We start from the raw sequence: 27,464 nt of genomic DNA on the forward strand, positions 1-27,464 counted from the left end.
GTGGGGCACCAGGAAAGAATGTCACCACACCAGGGGGTTTCAAAGACATCTGAGGGATGTGAAGGCTCACTCCCACAAACCTTTCCTTACACATAGGGAGGTCCTTCTGAAGCCATCTCGACTCCCTTTTGCTCTGTTTTGATTGAAAGCTCCTTCCAGATGCCATTCCTCAGGCAGCCAGACCATTTCTCATTTCTGACCTAATTTTCTTCATTACCATTTTTTTTTCTACTACCAGCATTGCCATTTAACAAAAATTCCTCTTTTCTCCCCATGATCTCACAACACTATTTTTCATTACTGTCCTGCTTGCTTCGTGTCATCAAGCCAAACAAGTCACTCTGTCTCCGTTTGGAAGACAGAGTTCCCATTGCCTTGATCACCCTTAGAGACTTTCACCACATCTGTTGCTGTTTATCTCTTTTTAAAACACAGCTGATCAGAGCTGAAAACAGTTTTCTAAACAAAATCATACAGAAAGCCTTGCACAGCAGTGCTGATGCTTCCCACCCATCTCTCCCATCTCTACTGGGAAGATGTTCTCTGTCGCATCCTGAAACTTCTAGCCCCCAGCTTGCCTGCAGCTGGTAGCTCTCCTGCAACTGGGCTGAGTTGCTGTGACTGCTTGAGAGGCACAAGGAGTCAGGCCTGCCTCATGCCTCACTTCTTGTTCTATGCTTAGCAGTCCTGTGATCAGCATCTACTTGACTTTTGGAGTTTACTCACTGGAGTCCCTCCCACCATGGGAAGGAAAGGGAGGGAAAGCCGCTCCCCTCCCTTCTGGCTATCTTGCATATCACCAAGAGACAAAAATGGTGAAAAGGCTCAAAACTGACTTGTGCAAGTCTGTGCCTTCCTTTCTGAAGGCTCAGAAGATTTTCTGAAAGCTTGAGGACATCACAACTATTTTGCTTCTCCATGAGATCCCATCCCCTCCCCTTCCCTTGTCCTTACTTGGTAAGGAAAGTGCCGGAAGGGAATATATGGCCTTGCTGATGTACTGGACCATGGTGCTGAAAACGGTGTCTCTATATTTTGGGCAGGTTTCACTACAGGTGACAAAGCCAAGACAGTTAGACCTACTTGCTGCCTATTTTTATTTATTTATTTATTTATTTCCAGTGTTGGCAGAGCTTTCTGACTAATTACCAAATAGTGAAGGACAGCCTTGTACTTTTTAAGTGCACATGGTGTAACACTAACAGCAATTTCTAGGGTGCACAGGCAATTATTCCAAGGAATATGCCCAAGTGCATCAAGAAACAGCTCCCTGGAGTTCCTTTTCACCTGCTGCATCCACCTGGTTGGGCATTTAGTCTCTTTTTTTCATTAACAGAATTCTCTATGGGAGCCCATAATCCATTTTAAAATACTTGTCAGAACCTTCAGGAACATGTACCCAAACTCTTTATGAAACTTAAAAAAAAAAAATAAGGGCTGTTTTGTAATTGGAATACGAAAGCTGCTGCAGTGCCTGGTGCTTCTTCCTGTGCTTCTGAAGTTAAAAGAAAAAAAACAAGAAGTAATCACAGCAATGATGGGACAAAGGAAAAAGTAAAGAACATACTGAGGTACAGGCTGATAGAGGTATCAGGCAAATGAGCTATAATTGTTTGGCCTAGTTCTTAATGTAAGAAACTTCTAACATGGTTAAGTGTCTTTGATCTGAACAAGGGAACAAGTGTCTTTGATATGGAGAAAAATAAGTACGCTTGGAGTGAGACATATCCTGTGCCTCTTGCATAATTACAAAAATGTAACCAAAATGGAGCTCTTTGGTGAACTACAGGCATCTTTGATGGGATTTGTGCAAGGAAGTGACTGGACAGACTCTGGGAAGTTGTGGGCCTGGAACTTACAGCACTTGTGAAGAGATGTACTGTGGTAACCAAACTGCCATCAGTGTTTTGGAAAAAAAATATCTAGGTCTAAGCAGAGATGATTATGCAGAAAATACATTTAGAACTTCTTATGAAATAGGTCCAAGTTTTATGTCACAGCATTTTTCAGCCTCATTCCTAGGATTGCTTTGGAATGACAATTGAAAAGGAAACTACCTTTTCTAGTGAAAAGCCAAACTGCTGTTCAGCTGAAATATTTGAAATTACCTGTGAAGGAACCATGTGCCTTATATTTCTGAGGCTGCAGTAACCAGGAACATCCCATGGCTGACTGCTCCAAAGTCTCATGCAGGATAAAACCAGATCTGACCCCTTCTTATAGGTAAAAGATGTTTTGACAAGACTTTTTGTTATGTCTGCTGGAGGAAGTCCTGAATGTCACCTACGGCTGTAGAAACTGAGTCCAGGTAGATCAACATTCTTCCACTGGGTTCCCATGTGTACCATAGGCTTTCTGCTGTTGTTGCTCTTACTAAAAATGACAATCAAAAGATGTGATATGCCATTATCTACACAAACAGGAGGAAAACACTAGCACATCAGAGACCTCCCCCTTTAAAGTAAATGAGCATCAGGAGTGATGGAAAACACCAGATCCATCAGTCATGCTGGCATTCTCATCCACCAGGCACCATCAGGCTATTAGTGACTAAGAAACAGTGTCACATACTTAAATTACTATGGCCCTTCAGTAACACCCTGTAAAAGGCTCTCAGAGATATTTCCCCAAACTCTCAGGAATGTGACAGAAAAGGCTTGTCCTTAGCCTGACTCCAAGCAAGCCCAGCACATTGTAAAAAATGCAGTTCATAACTTGCAGCATCTCATTCTGTTACAGACACAGATGCAGCCATGAGCACACATCTGGCCATGAGTGTGTGACAGCAGCCGCCTCTCCAGCTATTGCCCTGGGACAGAAAGCTCTGCACCACAGTCAGTGACTTAATGGGAAAGGAAAGTCGCTGGAGCTGGAAGGCAGTGGGATCCAGCAAAAGCAATGTGGTGTCACAGTGCTGGTCACCACTTCCAGTGTCTCACCAGGAGCATAGTACATAGATAAGAAAGCAAGGGAACAGCCCGAGGTTTCCACGTACATTTAAATTTGGTGGCCACCAGGTTCTCAGAAGCAGCAATACAAGTGGTATGAATTAAGCTCACCAGAGTTATTCATTTTTCTGGGTGTAAAAAGCCCTATTTTTTAATTCAAATATGGAGAGATTCAGCAATACACTGCATGCAAAATAAATTAGTGGTTCATCCCCAGACCTAGCAAGCTGTAACTCCGACTGGCCAGTTCTTGTTCCTATCTGGTTTTGGTTTCTGTGACTCATAAACCCAGCAGATGATTCCTCCAAAACCGCAGCCGTTGGCCCTTTCATCCACTTCTTTCCAGCTGATTTTCGGCTTATTTAGATCTTTGTTAATGTTTTGTTGACACTATGCTCTTGGTCGTCCATGGCCTCTCTTCCCAAACATTTTCTGGATGCATAATGGCCACAGGACCCTGCCTGCTCTCCAGTTCACTTTGTGCTTGACCCAACTAACTTTCCTACCATATCTTACTACTGGCTGTTGGCCAGGTCTCTCAGACATTTCCAGACTCATAAACCAGCATGTTCTCTCAGCTCTTATTCTCTGACAACATTATGAGACAAAATGAACAGTTTTAACTCTTACTATCCGTATTTATTACCACGAGAAAGCACACTGTTGGCACTTCACTGCCTCAATGTTTTACCTGTTGAAGGCTTTTCACCTCCTTTCCTCCTCAACCTTCCCTCTGACCTTTCCATTGTTTCCATACAGGTGTGGGCTCACCAAGGAAACAAAATTTCTCAGCATTACTGACCTTTGCTGCCTCTTGTTGAGCAGCATCTGCTGTTCTCCTCCAGTGAAAAGCAAACAAGACTACTCAGGCCTCCTTCCATGTCAGATACTGTTGGCAACTTTGCCTGTGTGCCAGGAGTGGGTGCTGTGAGGTGTCTGCTCACCTGCACACCCGCTGCTCCTGCCATCAGCCAACACAAGCCCAGCACAGCTGCCTGAGGCATCCCTTAGCCCACCCAAAAAACAATTGCCACCATCTTCACCCAATTTATGTCATTACCTTAAACCAATCTGCTGGTTTGGGGATGGGGTTTTACACCATATTCAGCCTCAACTGCCAGAGTTGCAGTTTGGTTTTATATTTCTTCTGACACCTCCCAGGTGCTATAACCTTCCCTAGGCTCTCTCCAACTCACCACAACCATGACAAGATCATTGCTCGTCATTAGCCCTGGTCCTCCAGTGCATTTCCTGGAGTCCCTGCCAGCAGGTGTGTTTGCTCCATATATAACATTGCGTATCTAAAGCCTTCTCATCCACCCCCATCAGCAGCCACTGCCCCTTCCTGCAGAGCCAAGCTTGTCTTGCTGGTTGGAGATCTCACTGGAATTACGCATATAACAAAGACATTCCCAGTTATTATGATTGCAGCTGGGGAGGGACTGTCTACAAGGGCTTGTAGTGAGAGGGGTAATGACTTAAAACTGGAAGAGGGAAGATTTAGGTTAGACATTAGGAAGAAATTATTTAGTCTGAGACTGGTGAGACACCAGGACAGGCTGCCCTAGGCAGTTGTAGCTGCTCAATCCCTGGAAGTGTTCAAGGTCAGGCTGGATGGGGCTCAGAGCAACCTGATTTAGTGGGAGGTGTCCCTCCCTTCCCAGTGCAGAGGGGCTGGAAGTAGATGATCTTTAAGGTCCCTTCCAATTCAAACCATTGTATGATTCTATGATTCCATGAGGGAACAGGGGACATTTAGTTTGGAGAAGAGGAGGCTGAGGGGAGACCTCATTGCCCTCTACAACTACCGGAAAGGAGGTTGCAGGGAGGTGGGTGTTGGCCTCTTCTCCCAAGCGAATAATGACAGGACCAGAGGAAATGGCCTGAACTTGCAGCAGAGGTTTAGATTGGATATTAGGAAGAATTTCTATATGGAAAGAGTGGTCAGGCACTGGAACAGCCTGCCCAGGGAGGTGGTGGAGTCACCATCCTAGGAGGTAGATGTGGTACTTCAGGGCATGCTCTAGTGGCCAAGGTTTAAGTGTTGGGATTTTTTTCAGTTAGTGTTTTCTGGTGGAGCGTGTGTGGTTGTTGTGTTTGTTTAGGGGTTTTTTGTGTTGATGGTTGGACTCAGTGATCTCAGAGGTCCTTTCCAACCATGACAATTCTGTGATTCTGTGAGTCTGTGATACGTGCCTCTGACCTGGCCAAGCCACAGTGCTCTCCAGTGCAGAAGGTGACCCTCTGGGGCCGACTGTTTTTTTCTTGTTGACTTCCACCACATTTTCACAAACGTGATTCTGCCCAAGGGAGGTCTCAAGAGTAAAAGCAGGAATGTTTTGTTCAGGACAGCTCACCTCAGCAAACACTTGGGATGTGGATCATGTCCAGAGTACCAGTTTCACCTTTCATTTATTGCCTTTCTCAGTTTGTATCCAAACACAAAGTGAGATTGTGGCAGAACACAGCAAAACACAACACTTAAAAAAAAATCAGTGTGAAAAGGTTGCTACATGTTTCTGGCACAGGGATCTAAATTAGAAAACTTCAAATATATAAACAAGCCTAAAATGCTACAAAGGATCAGGCCAATCATATCTGCCACATGACTGCCTTTATTATAACTGGAAACCACACAGGTACTAAACTTGAATTGTTTTAATACTTTCAGATATTTTGTGAGCTTCAGAAAGGAATGCTTGGCATAAATACTGCTTGCAGAAGGGCTTTTCAGCAAATGTATTAATCTTATGGGATCTGCCAAAGTGAAAAATCCATCTACCTTTCCATGGATTTCCTGTATCTTTTGGCACATTCAAGCAATAGGAAAAAACTTCAGGGCTTTTATTATTATTATTATTTTGGAAGCTCAGTAGCTCTCTTGAGACTTTAATCCTGGTAGCTGAATTGTGTGGTGAAGCCACTGGCCTCTGTACTAGCTGCAAACTAGAAAACTTAGCAAGAACTTGATGAAAGTTGTTTTTTTCTGCAAAGCCCTGAAGGTGCCAGTAGGTTTGGGTCCAGGTCCCAACCCACAGCTTCCCCTTGAGGACACCGAAAACAGGGAACTGGCTCTGATATTTACCCTGAGACCCTTCCCATGCTGCAAGCTGCAGCTGGGGCAGGGGTAGGCTGAGGCTTCCTCAGGGCCAAGTGGGAAGCCAGCTCCCCTGGGTGGAGCATCCCCATCAGACTTCATCCCCATCAGACCCCATCCCCACTGCTGCTTCCAGAGCTATCAGGGGGCAAAGCCCCTTTAATCATCTGTAGCTGTACCTATGCTGCAAGCTGAGAGAGGCCAAGTCTGAAAGGCAGTGGTAAGAAAAAAATGTTTAAACAAATTTTCTGTTAATGAAATTGTGTTGATTTGGAAATCCTACATCTGCATTAAAGTATTTTTAGCTAGCATTGCTACAAGCCCTGCCTTAAGTCTCTGGATCTAAAACCAAATCCCAGCAAACAAACCAAAGTGTAATCCATCTCTTCCAATGCATCTGCCTGGGTGAATCACCAGCACTTGGCACACTGGCAGAAACTTGGCACTTTTATTTCTGCTGTATTTCTTCACACAAGTAAAAGGAGGAGAATTAAAATAAATAAATAAACGAAAGTTACAAAAGCAAGAAAGCATGATGGTGAAAAAAAAATGGTTGGGAGGGCTCAGGCTGATATAGCAGAAATTAAACCAACTTCATTCTTTTAAACACAGATCTGGGTGTCAAGTCCACATCAAAGAGTTAATGTAGCACTTTGTGGGCCAGATTTTCAGATGTTCTCCACATAAATCACTGGAAAAGCCTCTTGGTCATTTTTTCTATTCCAACAATGACATAATAAGCAAGGAAAGGGAAAGCAAAGGAATTAAGCTGAACCTTGGCAATAAGTGCAGAGTACATCCTAGCAAAAAGTATAGTGGGTCTGACAGTGTATACAAGGCTGAGTATATATAATACAGACATATATCAGTGTTCAGTGTTTACTGACAATACCGTGGTTGGCTTGAACTAGCCATGCTAGTGAAGAAGTCATTTTGTAGGTGATTGTACTGTCCACACTGAGAGAGAACCTCCTCAGCTTCCCCCTGGTGTACCTGTGCCTCCCCCTGCAAGGGACTACTGGCAGTGGGGTGAAAGGTGAGGATCTCATCCTACTCACTGCATGTCCTGCAACACTTCTAGGGCATCACACAAGGAACGGCAAGCAACCCAGGGATGGCAATTTGGGCTGGATAATGGCCTTTTGTTCCCATCCCCATGGAAGAGCAGGGCTGCTGCCTGCTCTTGGCACCATGGCATGGCATTGCCTGCCTCCTCGGTGCCAGTCCCTGCCCGTCAGCCACACAAACAAGAGCTGCTTCAGGCACCAGCACGTCTGTGTCAGCCCTCCCAAAACACACCCCTGATGTGCCAGCAACGCTCTGGGCAAGCTGGTACTGCCCTGGTCACCAGCCTCCATACCCCTGAGTACCTCACCTCCCTTTGGGGAGGTTTGCACACTTTCGTGGGCCAGCAGTTCTTCTCAAGTGTGTGCCAGAACTGAGTCCCCTGTGTCCTGGTACCATGTTGATGGCCAGCTTATTTTTATGTTCAACATCCCTGCCCTGTGAGGCCCTGCACTAAATCCCAAGAGTTCTCTGGTTCAGCAGGCAGACACACAGCCCCATGGTCCATCTGTCCACCTCATGGCTGCCATCACTGGGTTCTCCCTGGTTTGAAGAAAACACCCAGGACAAAAATGTCTTCCAGGACTTTCTCTTCCTGTTTACACTGCCTGAAACGCTTCTTTTTCTCATAGAAATGTGACATCCCCTGACCCAGGCAGTCGAAATAGCTGAAGTTACGCAGACGACAAGAGAAGCAAAATGAGGAGGAAAACTGAGTGCTCTTGAAAACAGGAGTCCAGAGAGAAGACAGGGGCAGCGGGCAGGCAGCAGCTTGCTCAGGGATCTGCCCACAGGCGCCAGCATCTGCTGGGCTGCCAAGGCCTCTGCCCAGGGCTGGCTCTGCTGGCATGCAGACAGGCAACGGGGGTAGGCATGACTGGCACTTTGGAGTAGCATAATTATAATCTGGGCTCTGCAAGTGTGGGTTAGCTTTCACTTAAATAAACTGCTCAAATCTATGATGAATATCAACATTGTAGGCACAAGGGGCAAGGCAGTAAATTGTAGTAGGATGAAATACCTACATTTAATTATGTCAAATTATATAGAATTTGAGAGAGTTTTTCTGATGCATGCTATTTAAAGTTACTCCTCAGTGCACTTCCTTGCCTGAATAAAGCAGCTTTTGTTGAAAGATGTGGGCTTGCTTTGTAGTTTATGATTTATAGCCTTCACCAAATTTTGTCACTTTCTTGTTTCTTGACTGAGATGTTTCTGAACATCTCATTTCAGATAACGGGATGCAGCTAAAATGCCGTGCTATATACAGTCTCTTAAAAAAAGTATGAGCAGTGCATTGTTTGTTTGTTCTTAATCAAAGATACTCAAGTATGGCAAATATCCTGTCAAAAAAGTGTGTATACAACACATGCACGTGCAGCCAGTAGTCATTGCTGAAGTAGTCTAAAATTCAGGCACTTCCACACCAGCTAGATGGGACCAGCCCCACCCATCTCCATTGCTGTTATTTTTTGATCAAACCAATCAGGAGTGTCTAAATAGCCCCCAGCTGAGCTCACCCTTCAGCTCCATGTCATTAGCAGCCTCCGGGGTTGAGCACTAGTTTGGGATGCTGCCTCAGGAGCCATGTGCTGCGTGGCCAGGCCTGGCACACTGCCATCGTGGCAGGGCTGGCAAGTTACAAAGTGAGGAGCCTCCTCTCAGGGCAGAGGGACGGCTGATCTTCTCCACTGTGGGCAGAGGAAATGACCAGCTGGTGAAGCTGAAAGGGTTGCCACCCACACGGTTCAATGGCCCTGGAAAGAAAAGGGGGCTTATGTGCAAATGAGAGCCTGAAATCTTCCTGCCTGATGGGCTCAGCGCAAGGTGACCATGCAGAGAGGGAAATTTTGTCCAATCCTCTGAAAATACAACATTTAGTTGGTGGTGATGGCCCAGACTTGAACCACTTTTTGCATACAAATGCACGTGGGAACGTTTCTGATCCCACGGTCCTGCTGGGGCACTGCCCTCAGCATCCTCTCCAAGCCAGAGGGATAAACTGAGGGGTGTCTGGTCCTGCACAAGCTCTGTCATCACCTCAGCCAGGTTCCAGTGATGGGTGGTATGTCCTGATGTTTCCAAGGTAGGCATATAGGATCCTGTATTTCTCAGGTACAGTGTCAGGTCTCTAAGTTCTGTGGCAATGAAGGGAGGGAGTGTTCACAGCTGTAACTCACCTCACTGCAAGAGAATGTGGTGAGGCTTGCCTAGCAGATCTCACACCACAGCATCAGAGCTAATGAAAGGACCGCAGAGCTTCATAATTAAGTATAAAAGAACAAAGTCCCTTTTAATTTAGCTATTTCCCCTGGTTGAAAAATAAGCAAATAAAACCAAATAAACTGCTTGGAAAATGGCTCCATATTTCATACCTAGATGAAAGATTGTAAGGTTTCATTTGTGGATATAGACAAATGTTACCAACATAGCAGAAGGAAATGACTTAATCAAACTCATTGGGAAAAATACTTTAAATTTCAGTCTCAGGGAGCCAGATTCTTTCAAGAGTAGCCTCACTTGTTTCAGTGAGCATGTATAGATACAGACACACACAAATATCAGCCTGCTTTTGCAGCTATGCTCCACCAAGATAATTTTAATCATATCAGTAATGTGAACATCCTCCCCCAAAAACAGCAGGCTGAACACAGGCAGTGCCTGCACTGCTACAAAACGGCTTTGAAAGATCAGAGGCAGCAGCATCCTGAGGAGAGTGAGCTGGTGCAGCAACAGCAGAAACACAGACAAATTTGCTCCAGGCTTCACTTAACCCACAGCACTATGGCAGCTAAGGGCTCAGTTAGTGAAGCCAACAGCAAAACTCTCAATGATTTCACTGCTTGTAACATAAGATGAATCACAGGTCCTCTGCTGAAAGTGATTAGATGAAGTGCTGTCTCCCAGAGACACAGTGTTTGACAACACCTCTATCCCACCCTGGGTGGGTGTTGTAGCCTCTTGACAATGGTCCTGGGGAAGCCATGGGTTGTTTGTAGCATGAGGTAAAAGCTGGGAAGGAAAGGATGAGGGAGAAGGCAATGCCTTCAGATCATCTCTGCTATAGAAGACAACTCAACACTGCCTTGCCTTTGCTTTAGCCACCTTTAACTCCACTGTAGCAGACACCAAATGAGAAACAGCTTAATAACCTATACTTTGGTTTTATTACAAGTGAGATGAAAATCACTTTAAAAGTTTTGTAGGGAAGAAGCAGCTATGCTGCTGGGGAAAAGGGGGAGAAGCCTCACTGAAAGTTACTGGAAAGAAGTAACTGTTCAGATTACTCTAACATTGTTTACTACTTTTTGTTCCCACATATTAACATTTGAATGGCAACCTGCTGACACTCTTCTTGCCAAGTTAAGTTGTGTTTTGTGAATAAAACACAGGGTGGGTTACAACATGAGATGCCATGAAGCTACTGGAGGGGCACTTGAACAAGGCTGCACTTTGTTCCTTCACTGCCTCCCTCACTGCTCTCTCACTGTATCTTTGAAAATCCCTGAAGTCAAGCCAGTAGGCATTAGTTTTCTAAGAACAGCAGACGCAATCGTCTGGTCTTTTATGGAATTAAAGAAAGCACCCAAACCCACACTGCTACACGACACATACCTCTCAAGATTCTTCTGCTTTGAGTTGAGGTACTGCCCTGCACCACGCTAGGTGGGAGAGGAAAGCCTACAGTGCTTGGTTACAGCCATGGGTCCTACTGGAGGTACCTTACTTTTGTTTTCCACACAAACCAGTCCAAAATTTAAAACATATCTAGGTTGGCCCTTTCCTGCAAAGCACTGGATTAGCAGATAAAAAGTGTTAAGTTAGCTGAGCTAATGCATGCAGGCTTGGGGTCTCAGAGTGCAGGGTCAGGTTGCAGGCCACCACTGAACAATATTCTCTAATTGCTCCTCTGAGCAATCACATCCCACTCCACCCACCCCTGAGACCCAATGCCTGGATGTGCTGCTCCAGGCCAGCCAGCCCCTGGCCCCTCCCTTTGTCTCCTGTCCTTCCTGCTGCCGGGCACCAAGGTGCTCTGCCCCAGCTGCTCCAGAACTGCACCTGCTGGGCTGCTCCCCACACTGCCACCACCTGCCCTCACACAGGCTGTCCTGCAGCCTCTGGATAGTCACAGTCCCCATATCACCCACAGGGTCCTCCTGCTGCAGCTGGGACAGAGGCAGAGCTTGTACAAGCCCTCCTGCCCTCTCCCTAGGCCAAACCAAAGGCACTCAGGATCCCAGTGTGGTTCTGTGCACCCATGTTGTCCTTCTCCAGTCAGATCCATGGCAAGGGCTGCATTGAGGTCCTTGGCACAGCCTAAACTGGGGCAGCAGAGGGGAAGGGGGTGTAACAGCTTTACTACCTGTGAGACTTGTGCCAGAGCCCTAGAAAGCTGAGGAGCTGTGTTTGCACGTGAGGGGCCCTCTCTGTCCCCCTCATGGTTGGAGGTGGCAGTGGGGACTGTCGTCCCTGCCAGCCCCTCACAGCCACCTAAGCAGCCCCACACCTCCACCATCTCCCGCGTCCTCTGGGCTCCTTCCTGGGAAAGGCAGGCCAAGGCCAGGCCCGGTGTAAGCGCTCTGAACTCACGGTGGGAGTTAACCACCAGCTTTGCCCACCGGGGAACAAATAACTGCTCGTCTGTTGCTTCACTGCCCAGGCTAAGGGGAGGCCATCATGAGCTGTGGTGGAAAGACTGGAAAGAAGCCACCTCCCTCCAGCCCAGGTCATTTACCTCAAAACTGCCTGAGCCTGCATGAAACTGGAACTAGCAGTGGCTCAGGCAGGGCAGAGCTCACAAACACTGTGAGAAAAGTGCAGCCACGGGTGTCATAAATTCAGACCATTTCTGTTTTCAGCAACTATTCAGCTGCGAGTAAACAGAGTGCAAGTAAACAGGAATGATTTAATTTATCATATAAAAGCAATTAATTAGACACAGGAATCAACAGGGAGCTCTTCTCAAACACTGGTGGCACATTACTGTCAGTTGTAGAACAGTTCTCCACGGACCTGCGTGAGCAAGGACACCAGTTTCTATTATTGAAGCAGAACATTTGAAACTATTTTTTTTTCTCCAAGATAGACAAGAATTTGGTTTAATCATGTAACCAAAGACCAATTTTGAAGCAAGAAACTTAAACCCAAAGCTGGGGATGATTCAGAGTTGCACTTGTAATATCCATTAGGCTAATGATCAAATTAATCAGTATTGTTAATCAGAAGGCTTAGTTCTTTCTGTTAGAGGGCTGGGGACAACGAATGTGATGTTAAGTACAAATTAAGCCATTGCTGCTTGTAGCAGTTGAACCAAGGGACAGACCATCTTCTCCCACAGCTTCTTGTACCAGTCAGTGCACGGCCCCAGCACCCACCTAACACTTTCTGTGCTTTGTTCTCCACTCTCCCTTCTGTCAAAAGCATGGAAAGGGCAATTCATCTGAGGTGAAGCATCTGAAGTCCACATTTGGGCTGTCATCTTATGAAAGCCACAGCCACTAGAGAATCAGGACCTGTTGCCCACACAAACATCTCACAGTGATGCCTGAGGTGACAGGGCATGTAAGGTATATCTGAGCTAGCAGATAAGACTGAAGACTGATGGGAGATCAAACTTCTAGCCTAGCAGCCAAAGGCCAGGCAGGATACCTTACAGCACCTCATCTGCCACTATGCATGGCCAACTCAACTGAGGCAGCAATTGAGTCAGTTCAGCCTACAAAATTGGCCAGATTACCCTAAAGGCACTTACTAGCTAGCTCAATTGCTCTGCACACCTGTTTCTTGACACTTAAATTTAGGTGGCTTAATCCTGAGCTGAATCCCACACATGGATCCTGCAGGAAGCAAGAGGACTGCAGCTCCCTCATCTCCCATTATCTCACCACTGTTGCTCATGGCTTTGCTCAACTTGAACCAGGTCGTGCCTACATGCTACCTTCAGATACTTACCAGGAACCTTGAGCTGCAACAACCAACTGCAGCCAGGGGACATTTTTAAGGATTTTGCTCTAAATTTTTAACCTGAATTAACTGCCCAGTTCAGCATCAGCTTGACATCCAGGAGACAATCCTTTCTTTCACACACACAGCATGTCATGTATCCTGCCTTATGTACTTACCAGGGATTTGAGCAATTTATTTTGAAAGCTGAGGCAATCTCAGTGCTAGCATTTTATACAAGCTCACAGGAAAAAAAAAATATAAAAAAAAATATAAAAAAATAAAAATTCAGACATCAGCAATCCAAGCCCCAGAAACAAAGGGCTCTATTTAGATGCCTGAACACAGGTATCTAGTGCCATTTGAGATGCCCTGAGGCACCCAAGATACACACGGGTTGGCAGACATCACGTAGGACCCATGGAAGCAGCAGCTGGAGACACGGAGACGATGCAGGACAGCGCAGGGTGCCTCAAACAGAACTTGATGCCACAGCACAAGCAACTGAATTCACTTCTATAATCTTGTTTATACTGAAGTCAGATGTATGTCTCCCACGTCTATCAAACACGTATCTTGCAGAGCAGCTAAGCAGCAGCAGAGCTACAATAGAATTGAGTCCTTATTTCGGGTCTACTGAAATCTGGCAGAGCTTACAGACTGTGTCAGCTTATTTTGTTATGAACATATAATGCTCACTGAACCCCATGAGCTGCTGTGATAACAATCTCTGCCAGCTTGCTGAATGGATTCCTTTCAGTTGCTGCCTCTGAAGTTATGTGGCTAACAGAGCTTCTGCAATATACCAGTGCACTGGCAACACCAGTTTTTTTATCCACGGGAGCAAGAGAGCTGCCTGAAAAGATTCATGAGCTCAGAATTGTTTATCAGACCATAGGAGCAGAAGGCCATTGTGTCAAGGCTCCTGGCTACCACAGTGAGAACGTACTACCGGCTAATCCTCTTACGGACACATGCACCTCCACAACGGAGAATACCTCTAATGATTTAAATCCAATTTTTATTAATTAGTGCACTATTACAATGAGGTTGTTATGGCACTACAGCGTTAACTGAGCTAGATGACAGGAGAAGAGTATACAAGTCTTTCATCTGCAGTTAATAAATCTAGGATCCCATGAAAGCTCTGTCTGTCTTGAATTCCACTCTGCTGGCTCAGGATCCAGCATTAAACTATGTACCATAACTATTTCCAGCAATTAGTGCTAAATGAGCATGACTAGATAGTTCACTAATTTTCTGGACTACCAGCAAGGAGTACTGACATGATTTTTTGCTTTAGAAGGAGTTACTTAGAGTTAAACAATCACTGCCCAGGTTAAATCTGAGAATATTCCTCCACACATAATCTAATTAATCTAATCAAGAGACCTAGGTGGTTAAAAATGAGAAAATAGGACTTGTCTTTGGATTTTATTATTGAGGAATTTAAGGGGATACAGTTATTTGTATGTAACAGCATACACCATCCTGTCCAATTCAGAACTATATGTCATTTTTCCATAACACACACTTTAAACAGCTGCCATCCTTGACCACAGGTTATGTGAGGGGATACTGCCATCTAGGCAGGCTTTTGGGAGCAGCACCTATTTTAGAACATTGAATTGTCTTTGCCAGGGCAACATATTCTATTATCCAAAACGGAGGAGAAAGGAACATTTTTCACACTATTATAAAATGACACATTACCACTCACTGAAAATACAAATCTTGCCCCTGAAGCAGACTGTAGCAGTCCACATGAAGAGTAAATATTTTCTACACGTTCATGAATATCTTATTCTGTATTTCCATACACGTAACTCAAACTTAAGCTCTGCACTAAATTACAAACTGCTTTTGTCTATGAAAACTGTAAATACGAAGTATATATAGTATTAAGGTTATTAATTACCAAAGCACATTTTACTATGACAGTACTATAACTGCAACATTTTATATGCTTTGAAATACAGTAACAGTACATTTTTTAAAAAGTTACCAAAATATCTATTGATTTTCTACAGAGATAAATATTTCTTAAAACCATTTTGTTCATAAAACGAAGATAGTTTCCATCCAGTGCAAAAAAAATATAAAAAACCATAATGCATCTATCATATTTAAAACAATAAAACAAATTCTATACACAGGATTTACAAGAGACTTACAGACAGAAGACTTGATTTATAATGTCATTTTGGTAAGAAACATTAACAAACAGCTTCATTATCAGTTGTGGGATTCTCTAGAGAATGTATGAACTATGAATGCAGAATATTACACAAAATGGTAGTAGGACCTGAAAAGATTGTAATCTAGCATCTTCCATCTGTACAAATCTTTTGAATGTGACTTTTTGATTCAAGTTCTGCTGGCAGGTAAGCATCATTCCACATTACAAACAACAAACCACGCCACAAAGACTGCTCCTGAGGTCTGGGAGATTGAGATGAGAGTTGCCAAGGAGTCCCAAGAAGCTTTGAGGTGCGGGTGCTCACACATTGCCCAAAAGGCCAGATTCCCCTGGGATTTCAGTGGAACTGCTCAATTAACAACTTCCCAAATCTTCAGAATGGGTGATAGAGGGGTATGGAGGCAAATATCCACTGACATGCAGAGTGAAGCTATTCTCCTGAGATTCCTCCCTGGTGTGTTTCAGTAGACACCTTGAGGACTGCCCCGAGCAGTACTCTCCTTTTTCCCTGAAAGATTTCCCTGAATAATAATGGAAATGTGGTTACCTGGCTACTGGCATACATCTTCCCAACCTCTTCCCTCCTTCCCCCATATAGTAAGAAGCAATACAGCATGAGATTGACTTGTGCCAGAGAGCAAAGCAACCAGAAAAGACTAGGAACTGCTGAATACACAATTTAGGTGATGGAAAAATGAACTGAGCTGGTACCAAAGGAATTCCATAATAAGCTTGGAACCTACTGTGCTGGAAGATCTGCTGCCCTTTGAGCAGTCCTGCAATGTAGGACAAGAGAGGATAATTTTCACATCATCTTTGATGTGTCCTTGACTTGTCATAGAAAAGAAGGGCATTATTAAAAATTAAGCAAACCTTCACTGAGCTCAGAAGCTCTCAGTCTGGAAGGCTGAACTCCGTCTTGTACTTAGGGATGCTCATTGCCTTTTATACTAGCAAAGGAAAAATAAACACTCAGTTTTAATTTTATAGTAGAGTCCTTTTGGTAATTTTGAACTTCTATGTCCTCAGCAACCCAAAACAGCACATGTGCTGACTTCTCTCCCACCACTGGCACGAATATGCCAGGGTACTGTTAAGTTTTCTCAAGAAAGTGGCACATTTTGCACAACTGCTTAGAAGCAGATACATTCTATATCCAGAGGAAAAATTATTAAACAAAGATACTGCAGCAAAGATGTTCTAATAAGCCTCTCACTTATAGCAACAAAGCAGAAAAGAAGAACGCAGTTTTTGTTTCCCTTGTAGGGAAAGACAATGACACTGGTTAAAGGAGGTCTCAGACCAAAAGCACAAGTTGGTCTGGCTGTCTAAGGTTTATTTTGCTGAAAATACAGTAACATTCAAATAACTCTGTTGGATTCTCCCCAAAAACCAATAAAGCCAAGAGAGAACATGTGCATAATATATTTTATTGAATAAAATCCTGCTTCTAATATTTACACAGTGAAGATTAGAGATGTAACCTAGTGAAGCATGGCAACGTGTAACATTCATAAGACATCTGGAATATCTTTTAACACACCTGAAACTACTTACTATAGCAATCACCTGCTCATCACTGATTTCATAATTAAGGAAGATTTGAACTTTCTGAATAATAATCAAGATGAATATTAAGAACAGCTGAGTTCTGAGAAAACAGTCTGCTATGTGAATTCCAAACCTAAAAGATCTGAGTAAAGTGTCAAGAGTTTTGAAGGCAGTTTCTGTATTTCCTTGTGGTTCTTCTCATCTCTGCAGAGGAAGATGACAAAATAAATTACAATTCTTAAGAGTGAAAGTAATATCCACAACTTAAACACACAACACCCTCCATGGAAATCTTACTTTTTAAATTGTAATGTCCTCTTACCTTCAAGGTAGGTGAATTACAGCAAAATACTTATTATGTATTAAAAACTATTTTACCTTTTTTAAGCTGCCAAGGTAGGCACATAGAAATTAGAAATGCTGCAACTAATATCTAGTGACAAGACAGCATTAATTACCACCATTTACTCAAAAACTTTTATGATGAAGCATCTTCCATCCTACTCCAGCATATTAAGTGAAGTGTTAGTTATATGTTGGCTTTTTTAAAGCTCCACTAGATATACTATCAATATACTATTACAAGGAAAAGGAGTCCTGTAACAAAACTCTAGGCAATACCCTTCCTACTTACAGGGGTTTTTAAAGATAATTTCATTATTCCTGATCTTGCATGCATTCTCAGCAAGGTTTGAATGTAAGTATAGACTTAAAACAGCCACCCTAAGAGACTGACTCTTAGCACTAGCAGACTGTTATCTTATATTTGGACTACTCACTGGTTCTGAGTAAGATATGACTAACCAGCCATTTGCATAGTTTTTGCCATCCAGGAGGAAAACATCATAAACCAGGGATGCTGTGTCCTACTCAACACTCTGGAGGTTGGTTATTCTAGTAAGTTACAGACAACCCATTATAGAAGGCAGGCACTCTAGTCTGCCACGTTTGGGATCCAGTGTTGAAAAAAACCTGGTTGTTAGTCTCACATTAAAAAGAAATTATTCTGCACAGTCTCTCATATTTTATTTACCAAACAAAGAGAGGAATTAGGAAAGGCCTGGCTAATAACCAGGAGTGCAAAGAACAGATAAACACCAACCACAGTATCTACCAGGTCCCTCCCTGTTTCTCAGCACAACTTACTCACTGAGGAAGGGAAAGCATTGCTGTCATTTGCAAGTCTCTCCCAGCTGAAGCACTGGTTATGAGAAAATGTATTACATGTTGAAATGCAACTTCAAATACATGCTTGGAAAGAAACAAATTAACCCTTCCATCATTCCCTAACATTGTTTAAGCTGTAAGCACCAAGATTAAACTTTCTGTAAAATAGTTCCATAATGAAGTTCAGTGTGATAGCTTCGTATTTTTAGAGACTAAATTTGTAATAGTAACAGTGTCTCTGCATAGATACACAGACTCTCATGGAGATAAACTGTAACATGGCAAGGACAGCTTTAAAATTCAAAATTTTACAAGAAAACAGAATATACAAATGTGATAGAAAAAGCTGCAAGAGGTAACAGAAAAGCACTTGACCATTTGCCATTTCTGTGCTACAGCCACTCCTCAGTATTTTCTGTATTACAATAGTATATTTTATAAAGTATGGGGCTGTTTTCTTCTGATTCTCCTTTTATCTTTTTTTTTCTCCCCTCCTCAAAAGAACAGCCAGACTATTCCAGCTATCCATAAAATTTATACCCACTCTAATCTCACTGATTATTTTCTCTTTCTTTTTTCTAACCACACAGAGTTATCTGGAACACAGCTGCCTATCTGGAAGCTATTTCTCTTATAGCTAACATGGGTATAAATTTTAATAACTAAGATGCTGCTGAAGGATAGAAATTTTGTTCTTGCTTGTCTCATGGGTGAGGTACACAGAATGCCTTGTCAAATGCTGTCTTTGAGCAGGAAAACCATCTGTACTGTCAATGTCAAGATAAGCAACTCTGTATGTGTGAGACACTGTCAGCACTTACACAGAATAAAACCAAATGTACATTAAGATAACAAGGCTAAGTTTAGAAATGATTGACTGCAGCATCCAGCTTAAGACTCTGCATTAGCCTCAGACACAATGAAGCAAGCCAATCCAGGCACCTGAGAGGAACCTTTTTGTGTTTGAGGTACACACAGTCAAGCATATTTCAAGAAGGGGTTTTTTTTGGTTGTTTTTGTTTTTTTAAAAGAAGATTTAGATTAATTCTTTATTAAGTAAGAAATACTTACTTGTGTAAGGACTGAAAGATTTCCACAGACCAATAACAAAGAAAAGCACACTGGTAAAAACAAGTTTGGAATTACCATCCCCATGTTTTAATACAGAACCTGTTTCTAGATGTGAAGAGGACTTCAAGCAGCAGTAGACCATGAAACATTATACAACTTGATGTAACAAGGGGAGGAAATCTTATCACTGCAGACTTCACAAAAATGAAGTTGCAGATAGCTCCTCATCAAGCTACAGAGATCTCAGACAATGTTAGAAAGGACAATCTGATATATACCTCTGATATATTTGACAACTACCATAAGGAAGTTTTAGGGTTTTTTTCCCCATGACAAGCCAAAAAGCAAAGAAAGAAGAAAGTTCCATTAAATTGTCAGTTAAAAGGGGGAAAGAAGGTAGACAGCCATCTCATATCTAACAGAAATTACTTAAAGAATAAGCAAAGCAACAACTTAGCCAGCCTGGCCACTTCTGTAACTCAGAGGACAGCCCTATATTTCTCTTAACCAAGGAGAACTGCTAGTTCCTCTGTCTCTCCAGCAGCAGGACAGGAAGCAGCCCAACGTTGCTCAAATGCACACAAACTGTAACACCAGTTCTCAGAAAAGATATCCCTGTCTCCTGACATGTGAGGTGGTTTGGAACATATTAACCTCATCAGTCCAGACCAATGGCAAGTAAGGTCCCTAATAAATGACACACTGAGTACAAAAAGAAGCAAATGTAAAGCAATCCTTCCATTTCTCAGAAATGGAAGAACATCACCTAATATGCTAACTCTGGAGTAGATGACAGGATGGATATCTACTACAACTGCTGTGTTCATCACTAAGACCACTTACCTCACCTGTAGCATGCAGAAAAATAAGGGAATATGCCCCTGAAATGTGCCTCTAAGGATCTCTCTTTGAACAGCTCAATCTGTAACACTTAATACCAAGTCACACCAAACAAAACACAGCGTTATGGGTCCCACCATCAGGATGTTCTCTTAGACAAGCCAGAAAGCAGTTTTCTGTCTCTTTACACTGTTTTCCAGACTACCCCTAATAAACCTGGTCCTTGATATACTAAATCCATGCTTTCAGCTGGCCAGTAACCTCCTCTGATATTTATGTGTGGTGCAGCCCACAGGAGAAATGTTTATATGAATGCAGATGACTTTTACACATTTTAGTATATATTACCTTCACAGAAAGGTTTAGCGTGGACTTTCAGTGCAGAAACTGGATTGTATGCAAATTCAATGCAATCTCAGAACCCACTTTTTTTTTTTCCTCATACTTCCTTCACTTCTCCATCCTATGGAGGAGTGGGAGTTAAACTAAGTCTCTGAACCACAAAATCCTCGTGGTTTGTTCTCCTCTACTTACAAAGTGGTAAGATTATTTGGTCCTTTCCTTTGGACAGGAACAGATGAGAGTCTACTTAGCATGGACAAGTAACTCACCTGAAAGATTTGAGCCAACCCATTCTCTTTAGGAAAGCTTCAATGACTGTATTACAGATGTGCCAAACAAAAAATATAATAATAAGGCTTTAAGTTCAGTTTAGCACAGATGTAAGATGCAAACAACTGTTGTGAAAAAGACAGCATTTGCCACATGGTCTACAAAAAAGACCACAACATTTGTCAGTTTGAAGCCTAAGGACATGCTCTGGTATGTCAATAACTGGTGATTTTGGAGAAATACTGTAAGTTGAATTACACTGTTTTTCAGAGATGCTGCCTCACTGATTGAGTTCCCATTTCACATTCACATACAGACACTTGACTATCAGCTATCAAGGGAAACAACAATAGCAAAATTCAAAAAGGCATCCTGAAACTAAGTATGCAAATAAATGAGATTAGCATTAAGGTACTGACAACCTCTTATCCCTGGCCCTGAGGTCAAACATACAAGTAAAATGGACACAAGAGGGCGCCCCAAACACAGGGCCCACCTTGGCCCTCCCCTCTGTAGAGTCAACAGTCACCCCCAGGACCCGAACAAGGCTCAATCTCAAAAATATGCTCCTTGATTCACATAATCAAAGGAAGCAGATAATACAATGCACTAACACATTTCCTAACTATTAAACTTTGGTCATTAAACACCAGAAGTTCTCTCACAGCAACACCCAGTACATTCCAAAGTCCTGGTTGGCCACTGCACTTAGTATTATATTACAATGAAATCAAAGACAAAATGTTACAGACTGTGATTAATAGACACATAATAGAAATCTGTATTACTTCACAGACTTGGTGCCTGAAGGGCTCTGCAAACAGAAATCTTCAAGCATGATCAAATTACATTAAATATTATAAAAAGTATTTTAGAATAAGTATTAAATATAAGCCTTATAATTTCATTTGAACAGAACAAGATACTACAGATAGTTCCTGTATTTGCAACTCTGTGTTTGCTTGCAATGCCGTGCCTATATCTGCTGAAAATTGGGCCTTGTTAGCACCTTACACGATTACAGGCCACCTTGAAGAGTGAAAAAATATACAATTTAACCATATGGTTTGCCTATGACAGGCTGAAAGAGTTGAAATGTTCTTTTCATTGCTCAGGATACAATTTATTTAATTTTCAGATTGGCTGAGCAAGGTAATTAATTTCAAACCCTTACTTCAATAGCACTACTTAATAATATTCAGACTCCTTTAAGACTGAAGGCCCATAGCCACGAGACAATTCTTGTTCTAAATAAATAACTACATAGAAGAGTATTACTTCATCCCCAGACTTTGCAACCACACTGTCAGAATCCTTAGAGGCAAAGGGTCAGTATGAGACATTATTTCTCACCTGTACCACTGCTCAGTAGTTAATCATTTTCCGAAGAGCGTCATAGCATTTCCATTTGTCTGGGATGTAGAAAGGCTCAAAGATGTGAGGGAAAGGAGTGTCATAGCCACATACTCTTGAAATAGGAGCTTCTAAATTCAAAAAGCATTCCTCCTATTAACAGAAATACAGAATAAATGTTACTGAGGCCATTATTAGAAGCAGTCTTGCATCACAAACTGAGGTTGAATGAACTTTGCCAGATTGACAGTCCTTGAAATTCAAACCTTCTATTTATATCACAGCATAAGTAGTCCAGACCAGAACAGAGCTTCCTTTGCCCAAAGGTCCATATTAAAATAACAACTTGTATTAATGTTATTTTCATTTGCTACATGTATGCTGCATTAAATCATAGGCAGGTTATATTTAGTACATCTGCTATACATCCAGACATGCGGTGCCAAGAAATAAATAATATTAGGAACAAGGGAGTAAGACTTTCTTTCCTGTGCTCCTTTTAAACATAAAGAAAAATTACATAATCTAAGAGTGTGTGTTATTTGTTGGCTACTTGAACATCATATTCAAATTTCTTTGAACTCCTTAGATTATTAAGACTGTCTGTGAAAGATGAAGCAGTTACAGAAAGTATGAAATTCAGCTCAGGTGGGTTTACATATCTCAAACCCCTGAGTCAAATCCATGCTACACACAAAAGCCCACAACTTGTGTTCTATTTGGAGATCAGATTTAGCAATGACTATGAAAGTATCATTACTCTACTAGTAGAGTACAAATACACCATAATAATCTCAAAGTAATCTGTGGAAATATGTGTAATGTTATCAGCTTTAATAACCAACTCAATAGTGAGGTTTCAATCTTCCTTCTCTGAAGTACCAGAGTGATGTCATGGACCATGAAAATGCACAAGTGGATGCAGAAATAACTTTGCCAGATCAAACCAATGTTGATGCTAATTATCAGCTCCAGTTATCCCCATACCTTTAGCTATGTATTTGTTTTCCAGATTAGACAAATTAAGAGACTAAACATGTTTCCTCCTGGCCTCTCCTTTATGGACTGCAGCAACTGAGACATCCTGGCCAACTTCCCCTGCACTTGGCTCAGCAAAATGGGAGGTGAAGGATTACCCACCAGACCTTTTCCATCAGGCTCACAAGGAAAGCAAAGCGCTACACTTTCCTGCAGCAAAGTGCTAAGTATTTTCTCAGACTGATGAACTGTTTTAAAGACATGTTGCCTTGCACTCCACGACAGCCTAATTCTAAATTACTGTTCTTTCTATACATCACGGTATCTGGCAACGTAGGAGGTACTCATAACACACTGAGATTATCAACTTTTGCTCCAGCTACTAGTTTGGTGTGTTTTGAAGTGGCATCTTTCTGAACGACAGATGGAAGTAAAAAGTCTAGGAGGCTGCATGACTGTGTACAGTGTCATTATGTTTAACTGAAAATATCTGCATAACAATACGCTGAATAAACACTTTACAGTTTTCGAGTACCTCATGATAGCATCATGGAATGGTTTGGGTTGGAAGGGACAGCCAAAGATCATCTAGTCCATTCCACAATTGGATGATCATCTTACAATGTATTTTTTGCCTTACCAGCCATAGCTGAAGTCATAGGCAAGTCCTATACATAAGCATGTGTTATAATGCAGAGGATTATTGACACATATTTTACAAATGCCTGTTTGGGTGAGGTGATGTGTTGGTGATGAAATACATTGCAGTAAGTCTCTCAATAACAATGACCACAGTAACAACAGAAATGCTGCAGAAAAATGAAGATGATTCAGTTGACATTATTGAATTTATAGATTTGCTGACAATATTTGCAAGGATACTGATAAAAGTGAATTCCAAAGAATAAAAGCTTTTAAGATATATTTATATTTTACAGACTGGAAATGAAGTAGTAATCCAGAAGGTGGACTATAAAGTTATCATCAGAACAAGCTTTTTGAAAACAATCAATAAAATACATTTTTACTTTACAATGTAGAAGCATTGTAAAGAAACAAGAGTATTGGATCTTCCTGAGAGTTTGGCAAGTGCTTGACCCTAGCATCAAAATTCTCGTTCAAAACATAATCAAGTTTGTTTTTATGACTTTCAACATGCTCACAGTAGGATAGCTAGATTTACTCACAGAATCACAGTGATACTCCTGCCACATGCTAAGTATTTGGTCCTCAAAAAAAAAAATTCCCAAATCCACACATTTTACACATAAGTAGTCATGAAAAACAAGCTCAAGTAAACATATTAATAACATGATTTAGAGAGAAATCATGTCTCTTCTTTTTTTTTTTTTTTTTTTTTTTACACACATGTAAGGTGATTTGATAGAGGATAAAAACTACTTTACCAGACATGCTTTGGATACATCTAGGTATGCACCCAGTCTTTGCTTATAATGATCTGCAATTAGTTTTGGAGCCAGTTATGCTTAACATGCAATAAAATTTATCAGTTCATGGGGCTTTGATTTGTCTCTGGAATAAGTTCTAATTTTGGGACAATATATTCATACTAGTGTCCTTTAAACCCAAATCAAACCAAACTTTTTCACAAAGTTACAGAATATGAAAGTGCCTGCTTGATGGCATTAACTTAGTAACTGTAATCTGATAAAATGCAATTTTATTCTTGATTAGATGGCATTACACTTCAAAAAATCACAGTGTTAGCAAGATTTATATCATAACACTAAACAATTATAAAGTTTATGGACTTATTTATAACTTATCCTTCCTTTTTGAGCTGGAAGAGCACTTAACTCGAATGATCAGGCCATCAAATAGCCTGTCTTATATGGATTCTTGTTCACAGCTGCTGTAAAAGTTAGACTGCAAGAGAAACAAGGTTCACTTCATCCTGAATACAATACTACCACATGTGCTGTACATATTGCTGTGCCAGATTTTTTGCACCTGTGCAGCCCAACTGTAGAGAAACACAACAAAGAATATTAAACACACAACATCCAGCTCTTTTAAAGATTATTTAGCAGACATCCATTGTACAACCCTATCAGGCATGTCTGTCAGAGTATTTGAAAGAGTGAAAGAAGATCCAAATTTTAAATTAAGTGGGTTTACTCCATACTACTTAGGTATACAAGGGCTGGCACTGGCCAAAAGTGCTTTTGCACAACATGGGAATGCAAGCTTATAGTCTTCAAGAAGTCCCTGCATATTTCAAAAAGACTCTGACATCTTTCAGGGAATGACCCTGGGAAAAAAACTTTAAAAAGAAACATTTAGGAAGTAAAGGAGTATGTTTGGGATTTCTGAGCCAGTGTAAAATGTTTTAAATTCAGTTTTTAAAATCAGTATGAAAAAGTCACACTTCTTTAGCAGAATAACCATAAACTTGCTAACATTCAACTGAAATAAAAAAGTATTGTTTTATTAAAAAAAATGCTTATAAGGGAACAGAAATAGTTTAATATATCCAAATTGTCTTAATTTTAAAAAGTTCAGACAAAACACGAAATCATTGCTCTTCACTAACATTGCTTCCTAACTGCAGAGGTTAAAGTGTAGTCTCAGTTATTCAATCTGACCTTTGCCAATTACATTCATTTGCCTGAATTTAACTTAAAGCCTCCTGGAAAAGGCATTTTAGCTGGTGAGATATTTAATCTCAACATTTGATGTTCAATGAAATTTAAGAAGACTTTTCAGAACCATTTAGGAGCAGAGGACCCACTAAAAATCTGTTGTTGAAACTCACAGCAATCAGCCAAATGTATCACATGCACGCATGACTTCAAAACAGTGTAATGCCTTCATTTTTAGACTAGATGCTAAAACCAAGGACTTGCCATATGTTACGAGATCATATTTGACATGCATACTCTGGTACACTCCCTTTTCCCCAAAATTTTAATACTCTAGTGTGCTAATATGGAAAATTTATCCAAGTCTATTTTAAATCTATTTACGTGTGTATTTTACTGTTACCAGAGACCCAGGTAATCCTTCTTAAATTGGAGTCCTGAGTGTAAAACTGAGAATCACAGGCATTCATAGACACATACAATTGTACAGAAAGGAGAAACAAATAAATCAATTATTGGGCATTACTGAAAGAAAACATTACTCATCCTTTTGCAATGTACAGAAAAATAAAGCAATCTGGTCTGCAGTTTAGGCAAAGTGCTTGTAGGCATCTGGCCAAGAAGAAAATAGTTAAGGAGTTTATTTGCTAAAGATCTTTCTTCCTCTGAAGGGGATCTCTATCATCCTATATTCATAGTAAAGAAAACTCCATATGCAAATACTCTGGTAAACACCAGTAAATGAGACCATTTAATGTGCAAGTAGCAAGACAGACAATTCCCAACTGATATTTTTCCCCTTAATTATCCTGTTTTCATCTTATTCTCATTATTTCCATATATGTCATGTTTTCTCTCGGACTGACACAAAATAAAATCAGTAAAAAGGAATTTTGTATTTATTTTTAAATTCTACTACTCTGTAGAATACTCCCTAAGGTGAGAAAAAATTCATTTAAAAATCAATTATTTGTGCAACATTTTATGTCCCTTTCCCATGCTATTCTTATTTTGCAACACTACAGGTACACAAAAAAATTAAGACCTACAAGAATATCATATTGCTACAGAGTTGCTATATGAGAACACCGATTTTACAATTCCTTTTTTCAGTACAGGAATTTACTTGCTGTAGGATGACAAAGAAAAAGTTCATTTTAAAGATTAATATGAATAGGCAGAATTTGATAAGAGACTCTGGTGTTTCTTCTAGTATTATTGCCATTAAAATAAAAGAAGTCTAAACATAACATTAAGGTAAACTACACAAGGCAAACGGTAGGAACATTTTTCATGCAAGACTACTTACTTTTCTGCTGAAAAGAACTATAAAATTTAGACCCAGGAACTCACAGACTAGTTGTAAAGGTTTAATTCAATTGTGGTTTCTGTCAATTAAAACTCTGAATTTTTCCATCTCATCTGTAGATTATAGAATTTTTAAATAACATATATATATATATATATATATTCAAAGACCTTTTCAGAAAGAAAACTCTCGGCACATTGGAGTTTTACTTTCTGTTCTGATATTTTTATCCTGATTTATTTATGCTGTTGCCATAAATTAAAGCATGGGGCTCAAACAGTTAAGAAAACTCATTTCATACCACTTTGTAGATGACTGCTACCTTTATACTACCTATTACTCCCCCACATGGATTTCTAACTGTAAATTGCCTACTATGGTAAGAACTAAATGAATAGTACTATAAGTTAATAAAGAGCATGATGAGCTCATTTATAAAAACAACTAATTTTTACATCAAAGCTTAAAGATTTTCAAAAGAAGCTTTCTAAAGAGGCTGTCAATCAAACCCCATTTTATAAAAGGTGGATTTCATGCAATGAAGCTGACAGATTAAAGGTCTTCTTTTTCGGTTTCTGCTTGAAAAGAAATTTGTACAATTTGAACAGTTTACTTTCAGTAACAGAAAAGTCAAGCATCTGTAGTTTTCATGTTCCCAACTGTAGCACAGTACTTTCCTTGACAGCCGCAAGCACCAAATGCTGTATATTTTAAACAGAATTTG

At 41.1% G+C, this 27,464-nt stretch overlaps 1 protein-coding gene across 2 annotated transcripts in view; it reads right to left on the reverse strand.

The window, feature by feature from the left end:
• The window catches only part of BCKDHB (branched chain keto acid dehydrogenase E1 subunit beta), a 156,910-nt gene that overhangs the window by 27,293 nt on the left and 102,153 nt on the right, over window positions 1-27,464 (reverse strand). Inside the window, exons 10-11 of one of the 2 annotated variants that reach the window (XM_051615999.1) lie at window positions 21,851-22,003; window positions 16,671-17,011 (exon numbers count right to left, since the gene is read on the reverse strand). In XM_051615999.1, the coding sequence (XP_051471959.1) occupies window positions 21,863-22,003 (141 nt within the window). In that variant the 3' untranslated portion in view covers window positions 16,671-17,011; window positions 21,851-21,862. Of the gene's footprint in view, window positions 1-16,670; window positions 17,012-21,850; window positions 22,004-27,464 lie in introns of those variants that run through there. The other variant, XM_051616000.1, reaches the window with a different exon arrangement.

Source organism: Apus apus, chromosome 3 (assembly GCF_020740795.1).
Source record: "Apus apus isolate bApuApu2 chromosome 3, bApuApu2.pri.cur, whole genome shotgun sequence".
NCBI lineage: Eukaryota > Metazoa > Chordata > Aves > Apodiformes > Apodidae > Apus > Apus apus.